Source organism: Anopheles nili, chromosome 3 (genome assembly GCF_943737925.1).
Source record: "Anopheles nili chromosome 3, idAnoNiliSN_F5_01, whole genome shotgun sequence".
Lineage (NCBI taxonomy): Eukaryota > Metazoa > Arthropoda > Insecta > Diptera > Culicidae > Anopheles > Anopheles nili.
Genome location: NC_071292.1, coordinates 64658229 through 64679676, shown reverse-complemented (window position 1 = coordinate 64679676; position 21448 = coordinate 64658229). Strand labels below are relative to the sequence as shown.

General features: G+C 50.0%; 2 protein-coding genes across 5 annotated transcripts in view; both read right to left on the bottom strand.

The window, feature by feature from the left end:
* Positions 1-21448, bottom strand: part of LOC128726435 (four and a half LIM domains protein 2) — a 44988-nt gene that overhangs the window by 12040 nt on the left and 11500 nt on the right. Inside the window, exons 1-4 of one of the 4 annotated variants that reach the window (XM_053820247.1) lie at positions 4911-5279; positions 2777-2780; positions 2435-2635; positions 2145-2319 (exon numbers count right to left, since the gene is read on the bottom strand). In XM_053820247.1, coding sequence (XP_053676222.1) covers positions 2145-2319; positions 2435-2635; positions 2777-2780; positions 4911-5050 — 520 coding nt within the window. In that variant the 5' untranslated portion in view covers positions 5051-5279. Of the gene's footprint in view, positions 1-2144; positions 2320-2434; positions 2636-2776; positions 2781-4868; positions 5280-21448 lie in introns of those variants that run through there. The other 3 variants (XM_053820245.1, XM_053820246.1, XM_053820244.1) reach the window with 3 other exon arrangements.
* On the bottom strand, positions 14050-17591 carry LOC128726434 (histone-lysine N-methyltransferase 2D-like). The gene is made up of 2 exons (XM_053820243.1): positions 15939-17591; positions 14050-15851 (listed from the first exon to the last, which is right to left on the bottom strand). Exons 1-2 carry the CDS (start codon positions 17589-17591, stop codon positions 14406-14408), a joined length of 3099 nt encoding a protein of 1032 aa, XP_053676218.1. The 3' UTR covers positions 14050-14405.

Sequence of the window (21448 nt, the reverse complement as noted above, 5' to 3'; positions counted from 1 at the left end):
TGGGACGACTCGCACAATGACAAATCGAAGCGCCTCGGCGACGTATCACCACACGCAGCAAAAACCATTTGCTCCACATTGGCGACCATTGGACCACCCACACAACGCGCTAACACTCACCAAACGCTTATGGTTCGCCACTGACAGGCGAGCCGAGTTTTACGATATTGAAACTGCCCATAGATGTCACATTCTGGAGCGCGCGGGCCGTTTATTCGCGCTGATCGCGAGATCCACCATCACATTAGGCGATCGTGCACCTTTTTGGGGTTGGGGGGCGCAGATCTTCAACCCCACTGCAGCACCATCGAAGGTCAAGTGGAGTGTATCATCACCAACGACATCCCGAACGAACGAGCTACTGACATCTCGGCATTAGCATACTTGTGCGGGAAGCTGAAAATATGGAGAACCCAATTTCAACCCCCCTCTTTTTCGCTTATTTGCAACGCCAATAAAACGGTCAATTTCAATGAGAAACCTGCTTGTGTGATTTTGTACGCCCCGGGAGGGAGTCCCACTTTTTCGGCGCTTGCGAGGGCAAATAAAACATTCTTATTACCCTACCGTGCCCATTTAAGTCGCCCATTTCGAACGGGACCCAATAAACCAGCGGTGTCTGGGACGCGTCCACGGAACAGGGCCGATAATTTGTCGCACAACCGCCAGGATCAGGGCCAAAGCGCACGCCATTGTTGCGCCATTGCGCCGACGTGAAGAAGTCATAAAACAGCAGCGGAAATTAAGCCTCGATCTCTGCCCGGAATCCCCGGAGGCCGAGAGTGAAAGCGCACACTCGCAAATGGTTGTGTTCGACGAAAGGCAAAAAACACGCAAGAACACCCACGCGAACTTTGGGGCGAACTTTGCAACCTCCGAGAGGGTTGGTTCGCGGACAACGTCTTCAATTGCTGACGAAGGAACCTCCACTAGACGGTTCGACCTCCCCACGCGGATCGTAATGGATCGTGTTCCTGGCAGATCGTGGCGGCGATTCGAAAGGGGCGCCAAGGTCTATAGCGAGAGGTGCGATCTCTTTATTTGACTAATTTACGGAGCGAAGTCGAGAACAAAAAGTGGTCCAACCGAAAAGTGACGCAAGTGTTGGCACTCCACCGTCGGGTTGCTTAGCTCATGTCCAGATTCCGGGCATGGGGCGATGAAAGATGAGAACATCACGCTGGTGTTCTTGTTTGTCTGGAATGTTTTTTTCTTCTTTTTCGTAAGCCCTTTCAAATGAATAGCATCACAGCGCACGGTGGCGGTCTCGGAGGTCGAGGTTTGCTCAGTCCGATTGAAGTTAATTGTTCCAAAGCCGCACTCTCCAAGGGACAGATGTGGCTTTGTGTGGACCGGTGTCGGTTTCATTGCGCGCGTGTGCCAAAACCAAGACAGGACACACTTGTCCGGAGATAGAGAGAAAGAGAGAGAAAGAATGGGGCAAATGAAAACGAAAAAAGAAAAGCGCACACTTGGAAGGCTAACGAGCGCGTGTGGACACGTTCTCGCGACCCCGTTTCGTGCGTGTTTCTCGTGACATCTCGGTACAAGCGATTCATCATCCACCACCGGCGTGTAGTTTACTAAATCATATTGGTTATGTCACCGGTTCGGTGCTTCAGTGATTTATCGTTCCGTGTGCTTTGCAAACACACGCTTTTGTAGATCATGATGGCGTCGATGACGCACCCGAGAAACTTCAAAATTGTTAGCATCTCCAAAACGCTCGAAACAATCCGATCCATTTAATTCCTCTTGAGGCGAGCTCGAGCAGATTACGGCTTTTTTTACAGCTCACGCTCCGTTCCGTTGTCTGGTTAGGTTTATTAAAATAAATAGGCGGCTCTTAGACCCGCGATGAAAGAAAAACCAGATGGCTTTCGGGTTCGATTAGAAAATCAATCGCTCCCGCAATTAGCTTCGTTGCGGCTGTGGTTTTTCCGCTGTTTGTAGTTCGTCTACTGCAGGACACGTCCCGACAACGTCAGCGATCGTGTTCTCCACCGAAAAGGGGGGGCTTGCTGGCTTTTAGCGCCCATCGGGCCGGTCTCACGTACTGTCAACTTGAAATCGACCCGTTCCGATCGGTGAAGCGGAAAAATGGACCGCAAGGTCCTGCGCTATGTGGGAACGTCGGCACCTACCTGCACGGAAGATTTCGCCGCAGCCATCGCAGCGGGATGCGAACTGGGCATCGTAGCAGTTGCCGCAGTAGATCTTGTCCGCCTTCGAGCCGAACTGTTTGTCCACCAGCGAGATGCGGCACTTGTTGCACAGGAAGCACGCCTCGTGCCAGTGCTTGTCCTTGTACGAGAGATCCTGTGGGAATAGATTCGGGCCGGAACGGAGGTTGAAAAAATGTCGGTCAGTGGGTGAGCGAGTGTGTGGGTGTTGGAGTATTGTTGAGTATGGTGTTGGAGCGACACCTTCTTACCTTCGAGTCAATGCCGATGGTCTTGTTGCATTCCTCGCACACGTTGGCGAACACGTTCTCGTAGCACTTGATGCAGTACGGGTGCTCATCCCGAAGGACGTACCGTTGGCCGGTCAGGCTTTCGTCGCACTGCCAGCAGCAGAAGTGTCCCGAGTGCCAGTCCTTCGACATGGCTTTGGTGTACTCGCCACTGAAAATAAGCTAAACGCGGCAACAATGCGGTGTACAAATTAATTTATTAGATTTTTTAGAGAAGGAATGCTGTATTCTATTTGACTTCTTGAGAATGACAGCTGGAATCAATAATATTTGACGAAAACTTGTAGCAATGTTCAACTTGACTTGACTTGAAAATGTATTGTCTACGCTTCGTTTCAATAGAATTTTATGCTGCTTATCAAGTTATTATCACAATTATGAACCGTTTACGAAGAAGAAAATACAGTAAAGGTTATTAGTTGGGAAAGGTGTAATGCAAATAATTAAACATGAGAGGAAAGTGACTTCGCTACTAGCTCGTTATGAAACATGTAATAAATGATAGTCGTCTGTGATTATGTCATTTCGCTGATGAGCAGCTTGCCACCACACATTCTCTGCACGAAAGGTACGGAATTACAAAAAAACGAAATGAAAACATCTTAAAATGGAACCTTCCCGTACCTTACAATTAGAGCAGGGATAACGAAAGGCGGCGTGGAAACGGTGTGCGCTTTGGTCACTGGAAACATCATCAATCACCTTCGCCTACACTCCCCCAGACATTCCAAAGCCCTCCCCCCCTCCCACCTCCCACCCCCCCCCACCCACAACAGCATCCACATGCGGGAGCATATCATTTCCACGGCGCGATCGGGTGTTGGAGCGCGATTTGTTTCGTAGCGCCCGTGCAAGAAGCTGCGTGCGGCTTTTTCCTCGCATCCACCCACGACAGAGATGCAGTTGGCCGGTTGTGTGCCTCAACAGAGACGGCCGCACTAAAAATAGCCCACGTACGGAGAGTGCGGCGTATGGTTTTTTGGGGTTGGTGCGCAACCGACGGAAATTCGGTCATGTATGCGCGCCGAGTGCAAAACCAGCCAACTACCCCCTAGGCAGAGAGCATCCATATTATTTTTTTTTTGTTTTTATTTCTCTCACACCCCATCGAGCGAGCGCATCTTGCGGATAGACCGTGACCGGGATGAGCGCGCAGACCACCGATCGGTTGGGTGAAAAACTCGACCACGGAACGGACCGCAGCAACCGGCGGTAATTAAGAAAAGGCCTGGCCGCGTGTGGCTCCGTGTGGTTCACAAATGCATGCGCTCCCGTCGCCAGAATCTCCACACGGTGATGGAATTCATCGCGTTGAATATTATTTATTTTTGGCATCGCGCGCGAATTCTTACTTTTTTTTTCGCACATCACCCCCAAAATGCTAGCGCGATCGATGGCAAGGCTGGGGTTGGCAAGTTATTTGCCATTTTTCTTTTCCATCCAAGTCATCGACTTCGATCGGCTTGGTGTGAAATGTTTCACTTTCTTGCGGATCTCGCTTTCTCTGTCTCTCTCTCTCTCTCGCTCGACGATGGCAGCTGCCAGGCGTCTCTTCGCGGGTGCTTTTATTCCGCGAATCAAGCTGGAAACATACGCGAACCATTTGGCAGGTATTTTTGGGGAGGATTTTAAAACCATGCCCATTCGGTGTTCGTCACACGTTTGTTGGTGCCAAAAATAGCATTTAAGCGTAACGAAATATCTCTACAAATTGCGGCTACAAAATCACATTTCCTCCAGCAGCAGCCGCCAATGAAACATGAATTGCGGAAACAGGGTGGTGCATCGGCGCCTGGTCGCAGACATCGCACACTTCGACGCCATTAATCGACGCATGAGCGTAAATTAGCAATTACAATTTAAACCACCATAAAGCCATCGTTCCGCCCCCGGTTTAATTTATTCGCCTGTAACCCCAGCCTGCAACCTTCGAGACTGGACATGATCAGACGGCGAAATTCAATATTTTATGCCCGATCGATCGCATCTTGCCGCAACGTTGGAAGTACGATGTTCACCATCAGACAAATCTCGCCAATATGGGATACGAAGTGCCATCGATATCGATAGCGGGCCTGATCACGATCAAGGATCGCTCCACCATCCGTAACTTACGCAAGCTGCCCAGCTTGCTCTTTACGATCAAGGAACGCACGATCAAGCACGGGCCTAATTTAGTCATTAACACACCCGCGAGAAAACGTCCCTCCAATGGCGCTTCCAAATTCCACCCCATCTCGGCACCCTTGCCGATATAATCCGATTAACCTCCTCACGTGCGCTTTATAAGGGCATCATATCCCTAACCCTCGACCCGGGGGTGATGATGAGGACAATTTCCAGCGCGCGCGCGCACGCACACCACATCTTCACCGCTCGTCTGTCCTTTCGTTACCCCTGCTTGTCCTCCAGCGCGCCCTGGTTCTGGTTGATGAACTCGGACTGCTCCATCTCGGTGATGGTCACCTCGCCGGTTTGGTCCGACGATTCCCGGCGCTTCGTCGTGGTGGTCTTTTTCACTTTGCGCGTCTTCTTCACCTCGACCGTCTGCGAACGCATTACATCGACGTCGGCCATTGTGACTGTGGTTGGGCTACTAGCGGGTGTTAAGAACTCGAACCGGGCGCGATTCTCGGTTATAAGGACACTTTTGCAGGCGGACTAGATTCGTCCTTTCGATCAAAGCTCGCAACTGTCCTGTCCACACGACACTACGATTGGGGACACACACGAAAAAAAGGGGTGCTAGTGCGCACTTGGAGTCCCGTGAAGCAAATCTCGGTTTCGTTGCTATGCTTAAGCTAGGCTGGTCGCGAACTGTGTGAACCGTGCGTGTTCTGCTCTCGCTAGACTGCCGTCGTGTCGGCTGGCAAACCGTGGGGTGCAAACGGGTTCTCTCTCGGGGTTCTCCCGTCCCGAGCTACCCCTTGACCCTCTGGAGCTCTCTAACGGAAAATCCACCCCGCGTTAGCGAGCTCGAGAGTTTGGCTTAACTCGAGTCAAGTGCTGCGCCGGAAAGATTCGAGCTCTCACGAGGTTTTTCCGTTGATTTTTGCGCACGTTTTGCGCGCCCTCTCCTCGGGATGAGTGCCACCCATTTTCAACGGCAAGGAGTGGCTGGGAAAATCGCTCCTGTCGCCGTTAAACGACGCGAGATCGGTGACGTCAGGCGGTTTTCACTGGCCGATCTGAGGTTTTGGAGGAGTCTGCGCAGAGGATGCGCTTTTCTTGGGCCCAGTGCGATCGCGCAATACCTGGCCGGAGTTCCAGAATCGATCTACGCTGGTGCCAGAACGGGAGCGACTATGATCGTGAGATTGCGATGGGAGAGGATAATGGGAAAATGTTGCCTTTTGCATGTCCATTATCGCCTTTCCGTTGAAATATCCATTTGTAGAACCATTTTTAGTGTAATTTTATTCGATCCTATCGATCAATATATCGGAAGTAATGTCACTAAAGCTGAAGGTCCTCTAGAAGTTACGATGTAACTGCTAAGCTGCTACATAAGACCGGAGTCGTAAATAAAAAACAAGTGACTCAACGGCACGGGTTTTATTTTCCAAGTTCTCTAAATGCCCTTCCTAGCAGTACATTAGCGTAACAAAACACCGTGACTCAGAGACACAAAACCAACAACGCCACGCCAAGTAGCTTCGATCAGCGCGCATGCGCCTCACTCCCCAATGGATGCGTGAAAAATCACAGGAAAAATCCCCACGAGTGGCGACGATCGAACGAACGGGAGCCAAAACAAAACCCGTATCCCGTGGGGACCCATATCCTCGCGTGCCAACGAACTTCCCGGCGTTAGAGACACGGCGTTGGTGTGTTATTTTTAGCCCATCCGTTTGGAACTCCCGAGAAGCGACCACCGTCACTCGTGGCACACGCCGTTTAACGGATTTTTACGCCCGTTACTATCCAAAATTATGATGCTGCCGAATCGAACGGAGCATAAGTCACGAAAAGTCCGCTCGCTCTCGCACGCTCTCGATGTTTAATGAATGAAAAATCGCCTCCTATCTCACTCTTCCGCGGCACGGTAGCACTCGCTCGCACTCGTTGGGGGGAAAAACGGCGAGTTTTCCGACGACGGACGTGCGGTTCTTTTCGTCAGCCGCTGGCAATAATTTCGAGTCTGCACACGACCCGAACACAAAATGTTCTACCCCGTTCGAGAGACGACCGCGGTCCCCGTCGCAGCTTCTTGCCGTGATTTTCCACCGGTTCATACCGATTTTTCCTGCTCGATTCGGTTTCGTAGGACATCCGACCCAAGTCCCGGGGTTCGGAGCTAAGGGAAAAGGGTACACTGTTGAGGGAGGGTGTGGGTCAAAGAAACAATTGGCCGGGAAGGAGCAGCACAACTCGGCAACAAAACTGTGAAGTGATTTTTCCTTCAACGCTACTCGCGCGCGTATATGTGAGCGAGAGTGCCTGGTTATGTGTTCCATTTTCCGTTTTCATCGCCATCGCGCTTCATAGCGTTGTTTTTTATTTTCATAGCACGTCTCGTGGCAGCACTTGGGGAACATTAAAATGTTCTTTTTTCCTGGGATTCGTTGGTTTGTAAATAAAAAAACCCCCGAGCCGGCATAATTAGAGCAGCAGTTACAAACCTGCACGGGCTAAGCAGCGTTGAAAAGAGTTTAATGACCGCCTATCATGTGGTGTTTGAAGTGAAAGTTGCCAGTTTCCGGGACGGGACTGGTGAAACTTTTTAGAAATAAACCACGCTTCGGACGGTGGACGGTTTCTTCAAAACAAAATGGTTCATCTCTTGTTCAGACCATTGTAATTTGACGAAGCACAACACGCGAGATGATTCATCCCCAGCGTTGTTCTTTGAAATATTATCCGGAATCGTGCGCCATTTTCAAGGAAAACCTATCGCGCAAAAAGGCGCTCTCCTTTCACCAAAGTGCAAGGACCAATCTCCGCTTCACCCATGCAAAAGAGACCCACAGGGGGGCCCAACCTAGCCCGCGGGACAGGCTTGGCAAAGAACGCCACTAAGGTCAGCGGGTGGCCCTCGGTGGATCTGATCCGGGCCCGCGATGTCGCCCACCTGTTTTCGCACCCGACTCTCATGCCCTTGGAGCAGCGACAGTGCGACGCAGAACCATTCCGGGGCACTTCCCTGATGCAATTGCAGCCCCCTAACCACTAGCCCCGGTAGCCGGAAGGCTCTCCCAATGGCGCACGAAACAGCTTGTAACGTGTCGACATGTTTTACCATTTTTCAATAATTAGAGATACGTTCCGAAAACGTACGGTGAAAAACATTGCCGATACCCAGCCGCGAGGGCAACCTGTCACACCGGGTTTGGGAGGGGGTGTGTGAGAGAGAGAGAGAGAGAGAGAGAGAGAGAGAGAGAAAAGCGACAAAATACATTCCCACACAAACCGACGACGTGCCGTGTAATGGAACAGCCGTGGGTTGATGGTACTACTGATGGGCCGCCAGCCTGAGCGTGATTTGGCATCATTTTTCAAGCGCAATCGCGAGACGTCATCGGGGCCGGCGTTGTCGATCGGTTGTCATCATTTTGCACAGGGTGTCTTTTTTGTTGGGGGTGGATTAGAGAATACAAGGATACCAGGACTCAGGGAAATGACTCGCACGAAGCAGGGGTGGGTTTCGGTTTCCGTGGTCAAGTTTGCGGATGTTTGGGCAAAGCAGAAGATCACCTTGAAATTGATCGATACCATGCGGCTTCAGTAGAGCTGCAATTTATCAACCATAAAGTTGTCAAACAAACAACACACGGCAATGAACATAATAATTGCGTGAAATAAAATCAAGCTGTGCCAAATTAATGAAACAAATGTGCTTAATTTGGAACACACCATTCAAAAGCCCTGATAAAAGATCGATATCCATTTTTGAACAGTTTAAGAGCTTCATAAAAAGGCACTTTTTGCGTTCGTTTGTTCTTTCGTCTTCCCGAGTCATAAATCAATTGAAAGTGATTTAGAAAATCAATTCAATGCAGCCACTTTGATCGGTTCGAATTTTACGATCGGTTTGATATTTTTTCTTCGCCATTTTACTGCCACACGACACGATCAGCATCCAACTCGAACGTGGGCCATTTTGCTTTACGTCACAGAAACCTTGCGCGTTATCTGCGTCATATTTACTTCGAGCAAGCGATTTTGGGCACCAAAACAGCGCTATAAGAAACTGGTTAACACACGATCGTCACCGTTATATCGGTTGCTTATTTTCGTGGTTGATATCAACAAACCACAGCGCGCTAAAGGGAAGAACCCCGAACGGGTGTCGTTACCGAAGCCTAACGTCATGGGGACGCGAAAATTCGACGACATGCGACTGCCAAGCGACCGGTTGTTTTTCGGGGGAAAACCCACAGGAAGAAAAAACCCCCATCACCCTCGTCGTGTTCTGCTCCTTTAAGATGGTTCGGTGGTTGTTTTCACTACAGCTCGTCGTAACGGTAAAGGTCACTTTTGCGCTCGTTACACATCGAAACGACTGCTACGCATGTCGTCCTAGGGAGGAAAAAAAGCGCACGAGTTTTGAGAAAAACAAAACACCAACGACGGGACGCGGCTTCTATCGCAACAACGTATCGTCGGGCCAGCCTTGATTCATGGTGTTTCGAACGGAATTGATAATTTTTCACCCGTCACCGACCAACCGGGTGGTCAGGGTGGTTAGTGTTTTCCCAGGATCAGGAAAAGCAAATCTCTATCCGCCCACCGAATTTCCCGGGTCCATGAGACGAACAACAACCAGTTGGGCCGATAAAGCAAAATAAAAACCTAGACGATACATTTACGACGTTGGGCTGGGTTTTACGCGTTCGTTAGCTAATACCTCCAGCTTTATTATTTATCCATCATCGCACGCTACGAAAGAAACACAAAACCCACGAAGGCGTATCATATCATAACCATTCCTGGCCGTTGATTGAATAACGACCCATCGCGTGCATTCCTCGCGAGACATCCATAAATCCACTGCGAGCGGCTGTAATTGAAGTCTAATTACCGAGCGCGTCTGCTTTCTGCTTTTTAATTATCATCCCTCAAATTTGTCATCCCTTAAGTAGCAAAAATGCGCCCCCTTGAAGGATGGATAATTTATTAAACCAACTTGTGCGAGCTGCCTCGGTTGGTGGATAAATAAATAATCTTTCGCTCCCTGGGAGGTGTAGAGGCTCGTAAACCGGGTGGCATAAATATTTCCCCACACAGCCACAACCGCCGTTCGATTTTCATTCAAACGACGAAACCATGTCCGTTCGAATCGTGTTTATCGTTTCGCCCTGCCGGCGGAAGTACAGCGAGAGTTTGTTTGCAATCACCAGTTTGAGTTCGCCAAAACCACGGACCGGTGGGATAAGGATTCCCGAAAGCCAAATAAAAATAAACCCGCCATGGTTTGCGAGAGCGGAAAATAAAACACCCGCTACCGCAGTGAAGTTACTTTTTGCTGGGAAAAATCGAATCGAAAAACGCGTTTTTATGTGCCCCCATCGTCTCGTGCGGCCGTATCACTCGCGCCCCGGAAACAAGCGAACCCGGACGGCCTGTTGATGGCTTTTCGCTCAAGGAGCGGCGAGTTTTTGATGCGTTCTTACGAGCGACCATAAATCAATGGACACTTGTGGTTTTGTGTCTGTTAAAAGATGCTAAAAATCGACGCCGTACAACGGTGCAAGCGGTCCAACTCGCAGACGATCGTGACAATTTGTTACATTTTCGGGCGGTTCTGTTGAGTCGATGGGACTCCACGGCGATGGCGTGTACTTTTCGGTGCGCATCAACTCCGTGTCCTGGCTGTTTTCTTTTTGGTGCACTAATGGGCACGCTTTAGCTCCGCACGACGCCATCCGTCGGCAGCAGGAGCAACACCTGAGACGACAATAGAGCAACGGAATCGGTGGATCAGTTGCTCGGAAATAGATTTGACGGACGCCCGCTGACAGATGTGGGTCGAATGTCGGTGCACACGCGCACCGATTTAGGTGAGAGACAGGGGAGCGCGAGAAGGAAAATTAGTTCAGGAAAAACGATCTAGCGATTGTTACCTATGTGGGGAAGAAGGCCCTTCCGGTATGGTTCGAGACGCAGAAGAAGAAGGCGTACTATTTTGACTTACCTGTTGGAAGAGAAGAAAAAAAAATGGAACATGATTTCGTGTCGCTAAGTGTTACGGGGAAGTTTTAAAACCATCATCATGTACAAGATAGAAGAGCAAATGAGGGAGATAAAGTGGAAAAGAAATTAAATGCGCGTTGGTAAACATGCTAGAGACGTTGAATAGGAATAAAGTGCATGTTAAATAAACGTCAGGTTGACAGGTTAACTATTCCATTTTAATACATGTGGATCGATGATTTCAAGCATTAACATGATCATTAATCATTATAACATAATTATCATCTAAGCTACTTAACGTTTCATACGCTTTTCCATCACATTACTTCACATTCAAATCTGTGCTTTATATTTCCCAATTTTCTTCGAACATAAAACAGTGTAATTTTGGAATGCAGCTAAGATTTTGCAGAAACGGTTGCATTCCTCAAGGCCAAAACTGCCATCTGCACAACAGGATCGCGCGTTTCAGTTAATAGCAGCATGAAAACCGATGATAATGCGTTTTCCAAACATCAACCTAAACCAAGCAGCAAACAAACAGCCAACGGCTGGGAAAATGCCAGACCTTGACGAATCGGTGTTGTACCGTGCACAACAAAGCAAGGTCCCGAGAAAAAAAACCAAAAAAAAAAGTGCAAAATGAATAAACGAAGCCGAACATATCCAATGACCTGTTTATACCGCGCCCGCGACGATGCGTTTCGCTCGACATCAAGTGCCTAGCTGCCTGAGAAGGTCAGGCAGCGAAAGTGAGCAGGTGGTAGAGCATGTAGGCGCCCATTTTCCACTAACAGGATCGCTGTTTACTTTGGCGCTACGTAACCGCCCTCCGCGCGGAAACCGGCGGCACATTTCCGAAACAATAAATCAACCAAATTTTCAACCCCACCGCGCATTGGCGGCCCTTTTCCTTCGTCAGGCGGTTTTCCACCTTCACCAGCCGGGACGACGATGGCATATGGCCCACGCTCCCGGGGGTTGAGAACCGGGCTACGTGCCTTCCGATTTCCACCACCCCCTTCAAGGCGCCCTTCCGCAAGGGCACGGCGTTTTTGCTACACAAATCGCTTGATCTCTTTCCTGCGCGCGCTTTCGCCGAACGTGACCACGCGCGCACAAATTATGCACCCGGCACGATCGCGATATTTCCTGCTCGTGAGCTCCGTTCGCTGCTCCCGTTTTTCCATTGCAAAATTGCCGGACTCGTGGCGTTTTTCATGGCGACAGAAGAAAAAAGAAAAAGACGAAAAAAACAGAACAGTCCCAGGGACCGAATCGAAATCGAATAAATTGGTGGTGGCGTGCGCGACCGACAACACAAGAACCAGAACGTAACGCCGCGAACACGCAACTCTCAGACCCCATAATGCGAGTGTTGATGATCGGCTGGCTAGGATGGGTTGAGGTGGGAAAAAGGGGGAGCGGGTCTTTAAATTTAATATTACATTTTCGACCGCCCACCACCCATCGGCTAAAGGCCAGAAGCCGAAACCAATACCGATCGTGACGATGGCCAAGTTGTTATTGGCGAGGACGACGACGGTGGCCACTTGACTATGACCAGCTGCCTGAGACCAGTGAGCGAGTGCGCCAGCAACAAAAAAAAGAAAAGGAAAAAATGGAAAATCAACCACTGGTCGGTAATGCAAAGGAGCCGATTTTTTTTTTCATCCACCCTCGAAGGCCGCTCATTAGACGCCAAAATCATCGACCGTAGATCAGCGAGCAAATTGATGGAAATTCCATAGATTACGTACCGGGAGTGCGCTGGAGTGCGGAGCTGATTTATCGAACATCCGGCTAATTCCACCCGTGAAAGCCTTCTAGACTGTAGCCAGCATTTTTGATCATCGCATCCTCGATCGATCGGGTAAATTATTTCCCTCCCAATGCGAACGTTTCGCATAACGAGGATGGCCCGATAGGTTCCAGCCCATGCGCATGTGGCCGTCATTGGATTAAATTTAGATTTATTGGGGTGCAAAAATGGCAACAACGTGGCTGGCGCATCCACGTTGGAGGACCGCTATTTTTATTCCCGCTAGCCACACCTAGCAGTGCTTTTTTTTCACATTCCCGACGGGGTGGAAAAATCCTAACCATCCGGCTGTGTGCAGGTTTCGCGCTTCGGCGTGAAGCTATTTTCCATGCTCTGTTACTTCCGGCGACATTTTCGGTATCGAGAGCGAACGGATTCCCAGGAATGTTACCATCCTCGTTGCGTCGAAGGATGTGGCGCACCCACGATTTCCCACGCGAAGGAAAACTTCAATAATGTTGCTGTGACCCAGCAGCCCGGGGGCGAAAATGTGAATCGGATCCAGCATCTCTCTGGGTGAACTGGGAACATTGTACGCGGAGTGCATTTTGCGATTGATTTATGGACCAATTAACTGCCTCCCACATCCGTACGGGAGCGGTTGGTTGGTTGATTCACGATTTATTTATACAGCGCCCGCGTGCATTACGGTGGTTTGTAATTTTTGTAGTTGAAGGATCTATTTTATTTATTTCGAGAATATCGGCCATCTACGCGAAGACGCGTAGGTCTATAACTGGCCATGGAAAGGGATTAGATACGTTTATACAAGGGTACTGTGCGATGCTCAGCTGTTGAGCGTTCCGACTAGTCGTATGTGCTCTTTCGGTTGATTCAAACCCACACCACATTTTCCTCTAAGGCAAGGACTGTAGAACTCGTAGAAGTATCATATGTGCTGTCAAAAATTTCCCTCAAAACCTCATGACAAGGTTCGGCTCAAGTTGATAAATAATATAGCGCCAATAAATCTTACAACTGTAACAATAACACCCACCGGTAACGTGATAAAAAAGCGAGACACAAAAGCATTTTAAACAGCAATCAAAATAATTGGATTTGATTTCCGAAAATGATTATATACAAATCGCTAGTTAGTCGTTTGAATTAGCATCTAAAGCGCGAAGTTTATTCAAAATGCCGCTAGACGTATGGAATACAAACCCAACGCCCGCTCGTTGTGTAAAGAACCAAAAAAAAACTACACAACGTGCGCAATATGAAAGTAAGAAGGTAGAGAAATGAAATGGCCCGTAAGGCAGAACCGCCTGTCGAGCCGTTTTTGACGACTGAATAAATCACCATCACGCTAGCGATCAGCGTGTCACCCTGAGGATGGCGTCGTGCAGAAAAAAAAGAGCACAATAATTGTTGCACAAATTTCTTCCCTTGCTCTGCTATTTTTTTTTCCTCGTTTTTGGCGTCTTCGTTTCGTCCTATTTGGCGACTACAACCCTTATTACGAGCCACCCAGTGTCTATTTGTGGACCTGCGCGATCGCGACGGTTGATCGGTTGCGCTGATGAAGCGTTAAGTGTTTGGCGAACGTCCCAAACCGAACATGCCTGGCGCAATCAGGATTCGTTAATTAAATTGTCAACAACCTGCTGCTTCCCCTCCGGGCTGCCAAAACACGCAAGGAAGTATATTAGCTATGACAAAGTAAACACTCACACCCAAAGACAGCGGGCGTACGCTTTGTTGGGACCACAGCAAAGAGAGGTTAGTTTTTGGTGATAGCATTAGCAGCCGTAGTAAGCTTTCTTTCGCAAAAGTTCCACAATTTATTGTTATTTTCAACACAGCCCCTAACAGCAAAAGAAAGGACAATGCGCGAGAAGGATCGAGAAGCCTTTGTTGGTTGAGCGGTTGAAAGGAACGTTTCTGCGAGGTGTTGTGATGACTCCCCACAAGGATTCAGTTCGATGTTCGGTGAGTGTGTGCGTGTGTGTGCGCATTGGTTTATCGTTGTTCGTTTCACTGTGTATTGTTGTGAGGTGCTGCCGATGTTAGAGTTTCTCCACCATGCTGATCGATGGCTACCCATGAGGACGGTAAGGGAGATCCTGCCGAAGGTGTTGGCGATGGTGGTGGAATCGGTGAAGCACCCCGACTCGGTGGTCCAAGGATCAACCCGCCCATGTTTCCAATGTCAAAAGCCAACTCATCCGGACTGAGCAACGGCAGTTGATCGTTTCGACTCGTCGATCGGGCTGGTGTAGGTTCACGACTTCTCGCTTCGAAGATAAGCCCATCAAGATGACCGATCTCAAAGACCAACTCCTCTGCCGAAATGTCCACCGGCAGCGGAGACACGGACGGTGTTCGGGACGCAACACCAGGTGGCAGGATAAGCGTTGGCCGCAGCGGCGTGTTAGTCTGTGGTGAGGTTCGTGATTGTAGTGCAGGTTGCTGTGCGTCACTCTCAGATGACAGGGTAAGGCTCGGTGAAGGTATCGGTGTGAAATGATGTGCTGGTGGTGGGTTATCGTGACAACTGCTCAACAACGGCGATCCAAGGGCAAGGGAAGATGAAAGGCTCTGTGAGGGAAGGGAGCTTTGGGAAATTTCGGAAGTTGGCGAGGAAAGGTCCGACAGGTCCGAAACAAGCGACACGGGTGATGGAGTGGCGTAGGCCGGTGTTACGTTCGTTGGGAACTCGTTCCGACCGTCGGTGTTGCCGGTTTTCATTGCGTTCTCGGGTGTTGGCGGCATTTCCGGTTTCGATGGTTGAGGCGTATTGCCAGCGGACTTCGGTACGTCCGTAGGAAACAATGGTTTGTTTTCGTCCTTCGCTTGACGGATGATACTCTCAACTTCCTCGTCGTCACTGTCGAAATCCTCCAGCGCTAGGTGGCTCGTTTGGTTGTCGGGAAACTTTTTAATCCACTCCACATAGCTCACCCGGTGATTCAGCTCGATGCCCGAGTGCGGGTGGCTCTGTCCATAGAATGCCTTCGAGGACAACTCGTCGTGGAACTGCGCATCCGTACCGAGCTCATCCGTCAACACGAGGCTTGGTGGAGCCCGAGGATACAGATAACTCGGTTTAACCAGCGGCGGTGGCACAAACCGGATCTCATCCATACTGTTGATGTAGTCCTCCAGCTCAGAGGGCGACACCGAGAGATGCTGGTCGGCAAAGTTATCCATAAACGTTTGATCAAAGTCGATCGGTGTGAGACTGCGTGCGACTCGTTTGCGTTCCTTAAACTTGCGCCTCGGCGAGGCCGACGGTGAAGGACCCCGGGATGAGGATTTCGAGCGTGGCTGTCCACCTAGCGTCGGTACCGACAGAAGCTGCTGTTCGTTGTCACATTCCGTATCACCTTCTGTGCCGGCATCAACCTCAAGCAGCAACCGCTCGGCATCGCTCACCGGACTCACGCCGCTCCGGGAACGATCGCCGGACTGACGATCTGCCTAGAATTCGAGATAAACGAGTTTTAGAACAATCCGCACCCGGCCGGTAGCGATGTCGAACGGTGGTGACCCATCGGTACTCACAACGGACGGCGAGCGAGCAGGAACTGGCACCGGCAAGGATGCCAACGATGAGGACGACGACGATGAGGACATGCATGGTGGTGTGCGCTGTTGCCTTGCAGGATGAGAAGGTGAGATGGAGCTGTCGCGTGAAACGGACCCATTCGGGAGCTTTCCCAGGGACGGTAGCAGGGAGGTGGTGGTGGTGGGAGTCGATTCGCGGGAGGACCCCGGCTCGTCGTACGGTGTCGGTGACCTGGGACGGGAAGGATAGGACACAGAAGGAGCCACGAGCGGCACGAGCCTGTTCGAGATGTCAGCCAACGGAAGCCGCTCGTGCGCAAGGAAACCCGTCTGTCCGTCCGCGTACGGTGATGGGGACTTGGATTGCATGAACTGGGGGATGGCACGGGGACGGGCGGTACCGTCGGAGTCGGAACCGCCATACTCGCGCTCTTCATCCTGCTCCTGTTCATCCTCCGATTCGTCGGCGGATTGCACAATGATTTCGGTCGTCCTACTTGCCTTGCTTTCTGGTGCGCCAAGCAGGCTGGTTAGGTCGGCTTCCTTCGTCGTGCGGCGTAACGTCGGTTCACCGGATGTCCTTTCGGGTGTGCTGGAATGGGAGCTCCGGCAGGGGGCGCTTTTGGTCTCGGTCACGTGCAGTTTCACCACCGCCGGGGCACCTTCCACGGCGTCCTCTTCCTCGATCGACATGGAACGGGAAGGTCGTAGTACGGCTTTTTCCTTCATCTCACCCAGCTTGATGTCACCCCATGGGCGGGTGATGTTGGCTGCGAGAGTTGGTTCCGGGGAACGCTCCGGAACCCACTGCCGCTCGTCGTCCTCGTGGTGGAGACAACTTTCCGGGATCGGGCTGATATTGTGCCGCCGATTGAGTGGATCATGCTCGTCGCGGTTGTACACGATCGGAATGTAGTCGTCCATTTGGGCGCATTCCTCGTCCTCTAGCTGGCTCAACCGCTCCAGTTCGTCCGTTCTGTCCTCCTGCGAGGTGACGGAAGTCACCGAGCGTCTTTTCACCGACCTACGCAACCCATCATCTCTTCGTATCGGACGGAATTTACTCGAGCTTGGGCGAGGTTCTTCGGTTAAAGAGGCATTAACATTGCCACCTTCACTGGTTGGTGCATTAAGCACAATCTGAGGCACAGCGTCGGTTGGAGACAGTGCGGTTCGATGTACAGCAGGTGGTTCAACACTATGCGCTCGGCTAACAGACCGCGATCGAAGCTCTTCGATAATCAGGCTTTGTTCAACCGTGCTCTGTTCCAGCTCACTCATTTGCACGCTCATCTGCTCGAGCTGGCGATCTTTCTCCTGGCTTTTACGCTCAAGCACACGCAGCTTAACCAACAGCTCGTCCAACTGGACAGATCCTTCGGATGGCTCGAGCCGATACCCGTCTCGGTGTGCCACGCCATCCTGCGCATATGTCACACCTTCCACCGTGCTGCGAGGTGCCTCTTCGATTTGCTGCCGCACGGAAGCCCGAAATTGATCGAGCTCTTGACTCTTCCCAGCAGAAACCGCGCCTTCGTCCCCCGAAGTAATGGCCAGGTCGGTTTCAGGGACCTGATTGGAGACGTACGCCAGGCAGTAGATGAGATCCATCGCACCTACACTGGCCACTAGAACCGATAGCATCACACCCATCGTTAAACAGTTCCGGGAATCTTTTTCTTGGGTTTGGAGGTTCGCGAAAAACGGCCCAACACGGCGAGCGTGGACGAACTTATTCCGACACCAAATACGGATTACGCAACAGCACCGATTACACAATCGCAGTCCACAAAGGCACCCAACGCAGAGCTGATAGATGGCAACAAAACACTCGTTCCACCGCGAACAGCTGCAGTGAACATTCTCCTCGCACGTTCCTCCGGGAACGGTCGTGCCAAATCGCACCAAACGGGATTGGAAAAACTGGCCCTAACTATTGGCCCTGCTGAGGCTTGCGATCGAACGTACAGCGAGATGGTTTAATTGCCGGACCCGACTGACAGGCGGAATCGAACTAAAGGCACACTTTGCTCGCAACGATCGATCGCGATCGCTCACTGACAGGTCAATCAGCTTGTTCGTGTGCCAGCGTCACCAAACGATCACGAAGCCTCGGATCGATGCACCAAAAAAAAAATCGATGATTCGTGGACTTTCTCTTTAGCGGAATTGTCAACACGATCTGATGTGACCCATGAAACGAGGTGCACGAGCCATCGATCGTTTGATCGAGTGATCATTTTCCGACCCCCCCCCCCCCCCCTTCGGTCGGTTGTAAACAAGCTGCTGCGAAAAGGGTGGATAGAAGTAGTTCGATTGCATCGCGTACAGGTAGGAAAACGACGACTCGACTCATTAGGAAGCGTGTATCGAAAATAGCCACGGTTTCGGCGCATCTACTACGGACTGCGCTTGTGGTGAGACTATGTAAATGGAATGCGGCACACGGGTCCAAAGGTTTGCTGACAAATCTGCACGACGAAACGTTGTTGGGGAAATGGTGCATTGCGCGGAATAAAAAAAAATCTAATTTAAAACAATGCCTTACACGTGATGAAAAGACTGTATTAGAAGCCAATAAATCGCAAAAGAACGCCATTTTCGAACGCTACACAACGAAACCATAACTCATGCGGACGTGTTTTATTTATTCAAGCAGATACGTCAAGAGGTAATGTATATTTTCATGCTTTATATTATTCCCAATCGACGGACGGTGTTGACATTTTTACGTTAATCTCTCTGTAACGCTCATTTTTATCCGATGTAATAACTTTCGCCGGAATGCAGGCATGTGAGCCATAGCTGCGAATATCTTAATTGCACCTTGCGCCAGCGTCCATTTAAAGCGAGTTTGTGCACACAAACACAGCCTTGTGACAACTGGTGATTGTTGGCATAAATCTCAACCCCCAGCAAAGGGGGAGAACGAGTACAGTTTCGTCTTAACCGCTTCATTGGTGCTGTAATAAAACTAACCCAAACAACAGCGCGTCTGCTCGTGACCTGAACAGTAAGCTACCAGAATAATTGAGATTTTTCCTTCTCGAATCCATTGCATAGTGTTGGGAGAATGTATCGCAGAAACCACCCAACGATCTCGATGCGTCGCTCATTGCGTCAACACGCGGTGGGCTTTATATCTGCATCTCAGAAACGCATCCCGCTCTGTTTACAGCCTGTAAACCGACAGCGCCAGGCGCAAGCAGAAATAGCCGCGAAAGCGTGTCGAACCGTCCCCGAAGGAAACCGCGAAAGGGGTTAGTGGTTCGTTCGCTTTTTTTTTTTGGTTTTGTATAAATAAAACACCCTGTCGAACGTTTGAAGCGTCACGACGGGGAATTAGATTGACATCGAAAATCCTTGCCTCTGCTCCCGGCGGGTGACCTTCGACGGTTTCGGTGTCTGAACCTGACCGCAACCGGGCCGTCCTGGGTCGCCCTTTAAAGTACAGATTCGCGGCATTTAGTGCCCTTTCCCCGTACCACACCCGGTGAAAACTCGCCCGAATAGAAACACGAAGGGGTGCAAGAGCCGGTTAGTTACTATACATTTTTACATCATTAAATCAAAGCCAAAAGTAATTGCGGTGATGTTTCGCGGCTGCCTGGTGGTTTGGGTTCGCAGCGTAGGTGGATTTTCCGGCCCATTGCAAATGGAAAAACTAATTACACTACGGCACTCCAAATTGCTTCCGTTGCTCATTAAATTGCCTGCATGAGTAATGTGTCAAAATTATTTCACGAAAGGAGTTAGTATGTGTTTTAGGACATTTTGCCAACTTTTGCAGGTGTATGTTAATATATGAGACTTATGAAACCCAGCAACATAGTTGTTAGGATTCATATTAAAAATATTTAAATATATTTTGAAAATGTGTGACTACCATCATACTGCGGAATAATTATTTCCAAGAATTACAATATTCACCCAGCACGATTGGTTTGAGTTTGAACTGTGCTTTCAGGTTTACTTTCCACACACAGAGCTTGCCCAGTAGTTCGTAGCGTTTTCACACAGATGGCAGCTGAGTGAACCGTCAGCAGAAGCTTGCTCGTAAGCTTTAAACGTGTTCACAGACTCTCTTCGCTCACAACTTAGCTTGGTTGGCTCTCAGAAGGAAAAATTCATTCATCCTGAAATCGAACTCCTCATCTTCACACGTGGCCCTCCATCGGCCTTCATAAAAACCTGTGGGTGGTTTCACGTATGGCTGCTTGAGTGGTACTTTTGATGGGTATTTTATTGATGCCTGACTAGTTGGGCACCCGATGAGATTGAGAAGTCGGATCGACGACGCGGATGGTACAGTCACCGTCGTCGCCAGAACGGGAATCATCTAACCGGGAAGCCGGTGGCCATGAATTAGCTATGGTCATACCGGTTTAGGTTAAGTTTATTTTCCTCTTGTTTCGTTTCTCTATTATCCATTGCATTCTCTCCCCGCATCCGGACCATGCGCGGAAGCCTGCCGTCTGACATGCGACCTTCGATGTGGCATTAAATCTACATTGTGTTGATAGTTCGGAAACAAACCGGGGAAAAGCAGGACGCTTGAGACGCGGAGCGACAGTCAATCAAACGATGATAGATGATAATGGGTGATGATCTCGCATTGGTGGATGTTTGTAGCAAAACGACGGTTTGAGAGATAAAAGCTCGAATGCAGCGTTTAAAATTGAAAATGGCTCTGTTTCCTTCGCATATATATATACACACACACACAAGTTTGGCCACATTCCGAGCTCCATTCTCTTTCGCGGCATAATTCCCTTGCAGAGTGCCGCTTCGGTAAAAGAAAATCCCTACGACGTACCGGGCGCCTCCATCGGGTACCGTCTCCGGGGTTCTCCGAAACTACCGTAACATATGTAAGCCGCGGTTGGGGCGGCAGCAGTACGACACACTTAGCACACAAAGTACGAAGCGCGGAAACAATTGCTGACGCGTCGGAACAATCCATACCGTACGGACGGAGAGGTGAATATCGGGCTGCCCTTGGCAAAAACCGTGCCATTTTGTTTCCAATTTTTTTTTCCTGCTCGTCCTTACGTACAACCACAAGCGTCTCGGCCGAAGTTCGAGCGAAATGTCAGCTGACGGTAGCTAAATGGGCGAATGAAGACAACGGCAGGAAGACGCCGACGATGCCGAATGAGATTTCGAGCTAGCCAAAGTTCAGCTGTTATTAAATTAAATTAAATCCTTTCGAGTTCGGGTGGCCGTGTGGGAGGCGAACCAGTCAGGGGCCGGAGAGAGAAAAGAAGAGAGAGAGAGCAGCAGAACCAGAACCGGCAGATGATGAGCTTTGTTCTGGACCATTTCACTCAATCTTCATTATGATAATAACACGCTATCTGCCAGGCAGTGGGACGGAATTAAGCTGCCCTCAGGAAAGCGGCATTTGCTCGAGGCGTGTGCGAGAAGGAGCGAGAAGCCGAAAGGCCAATGTTAATTCTTGTCATGCTTGACAATGCGAACACCACAAGGACGATAATTGTATTTAAAGT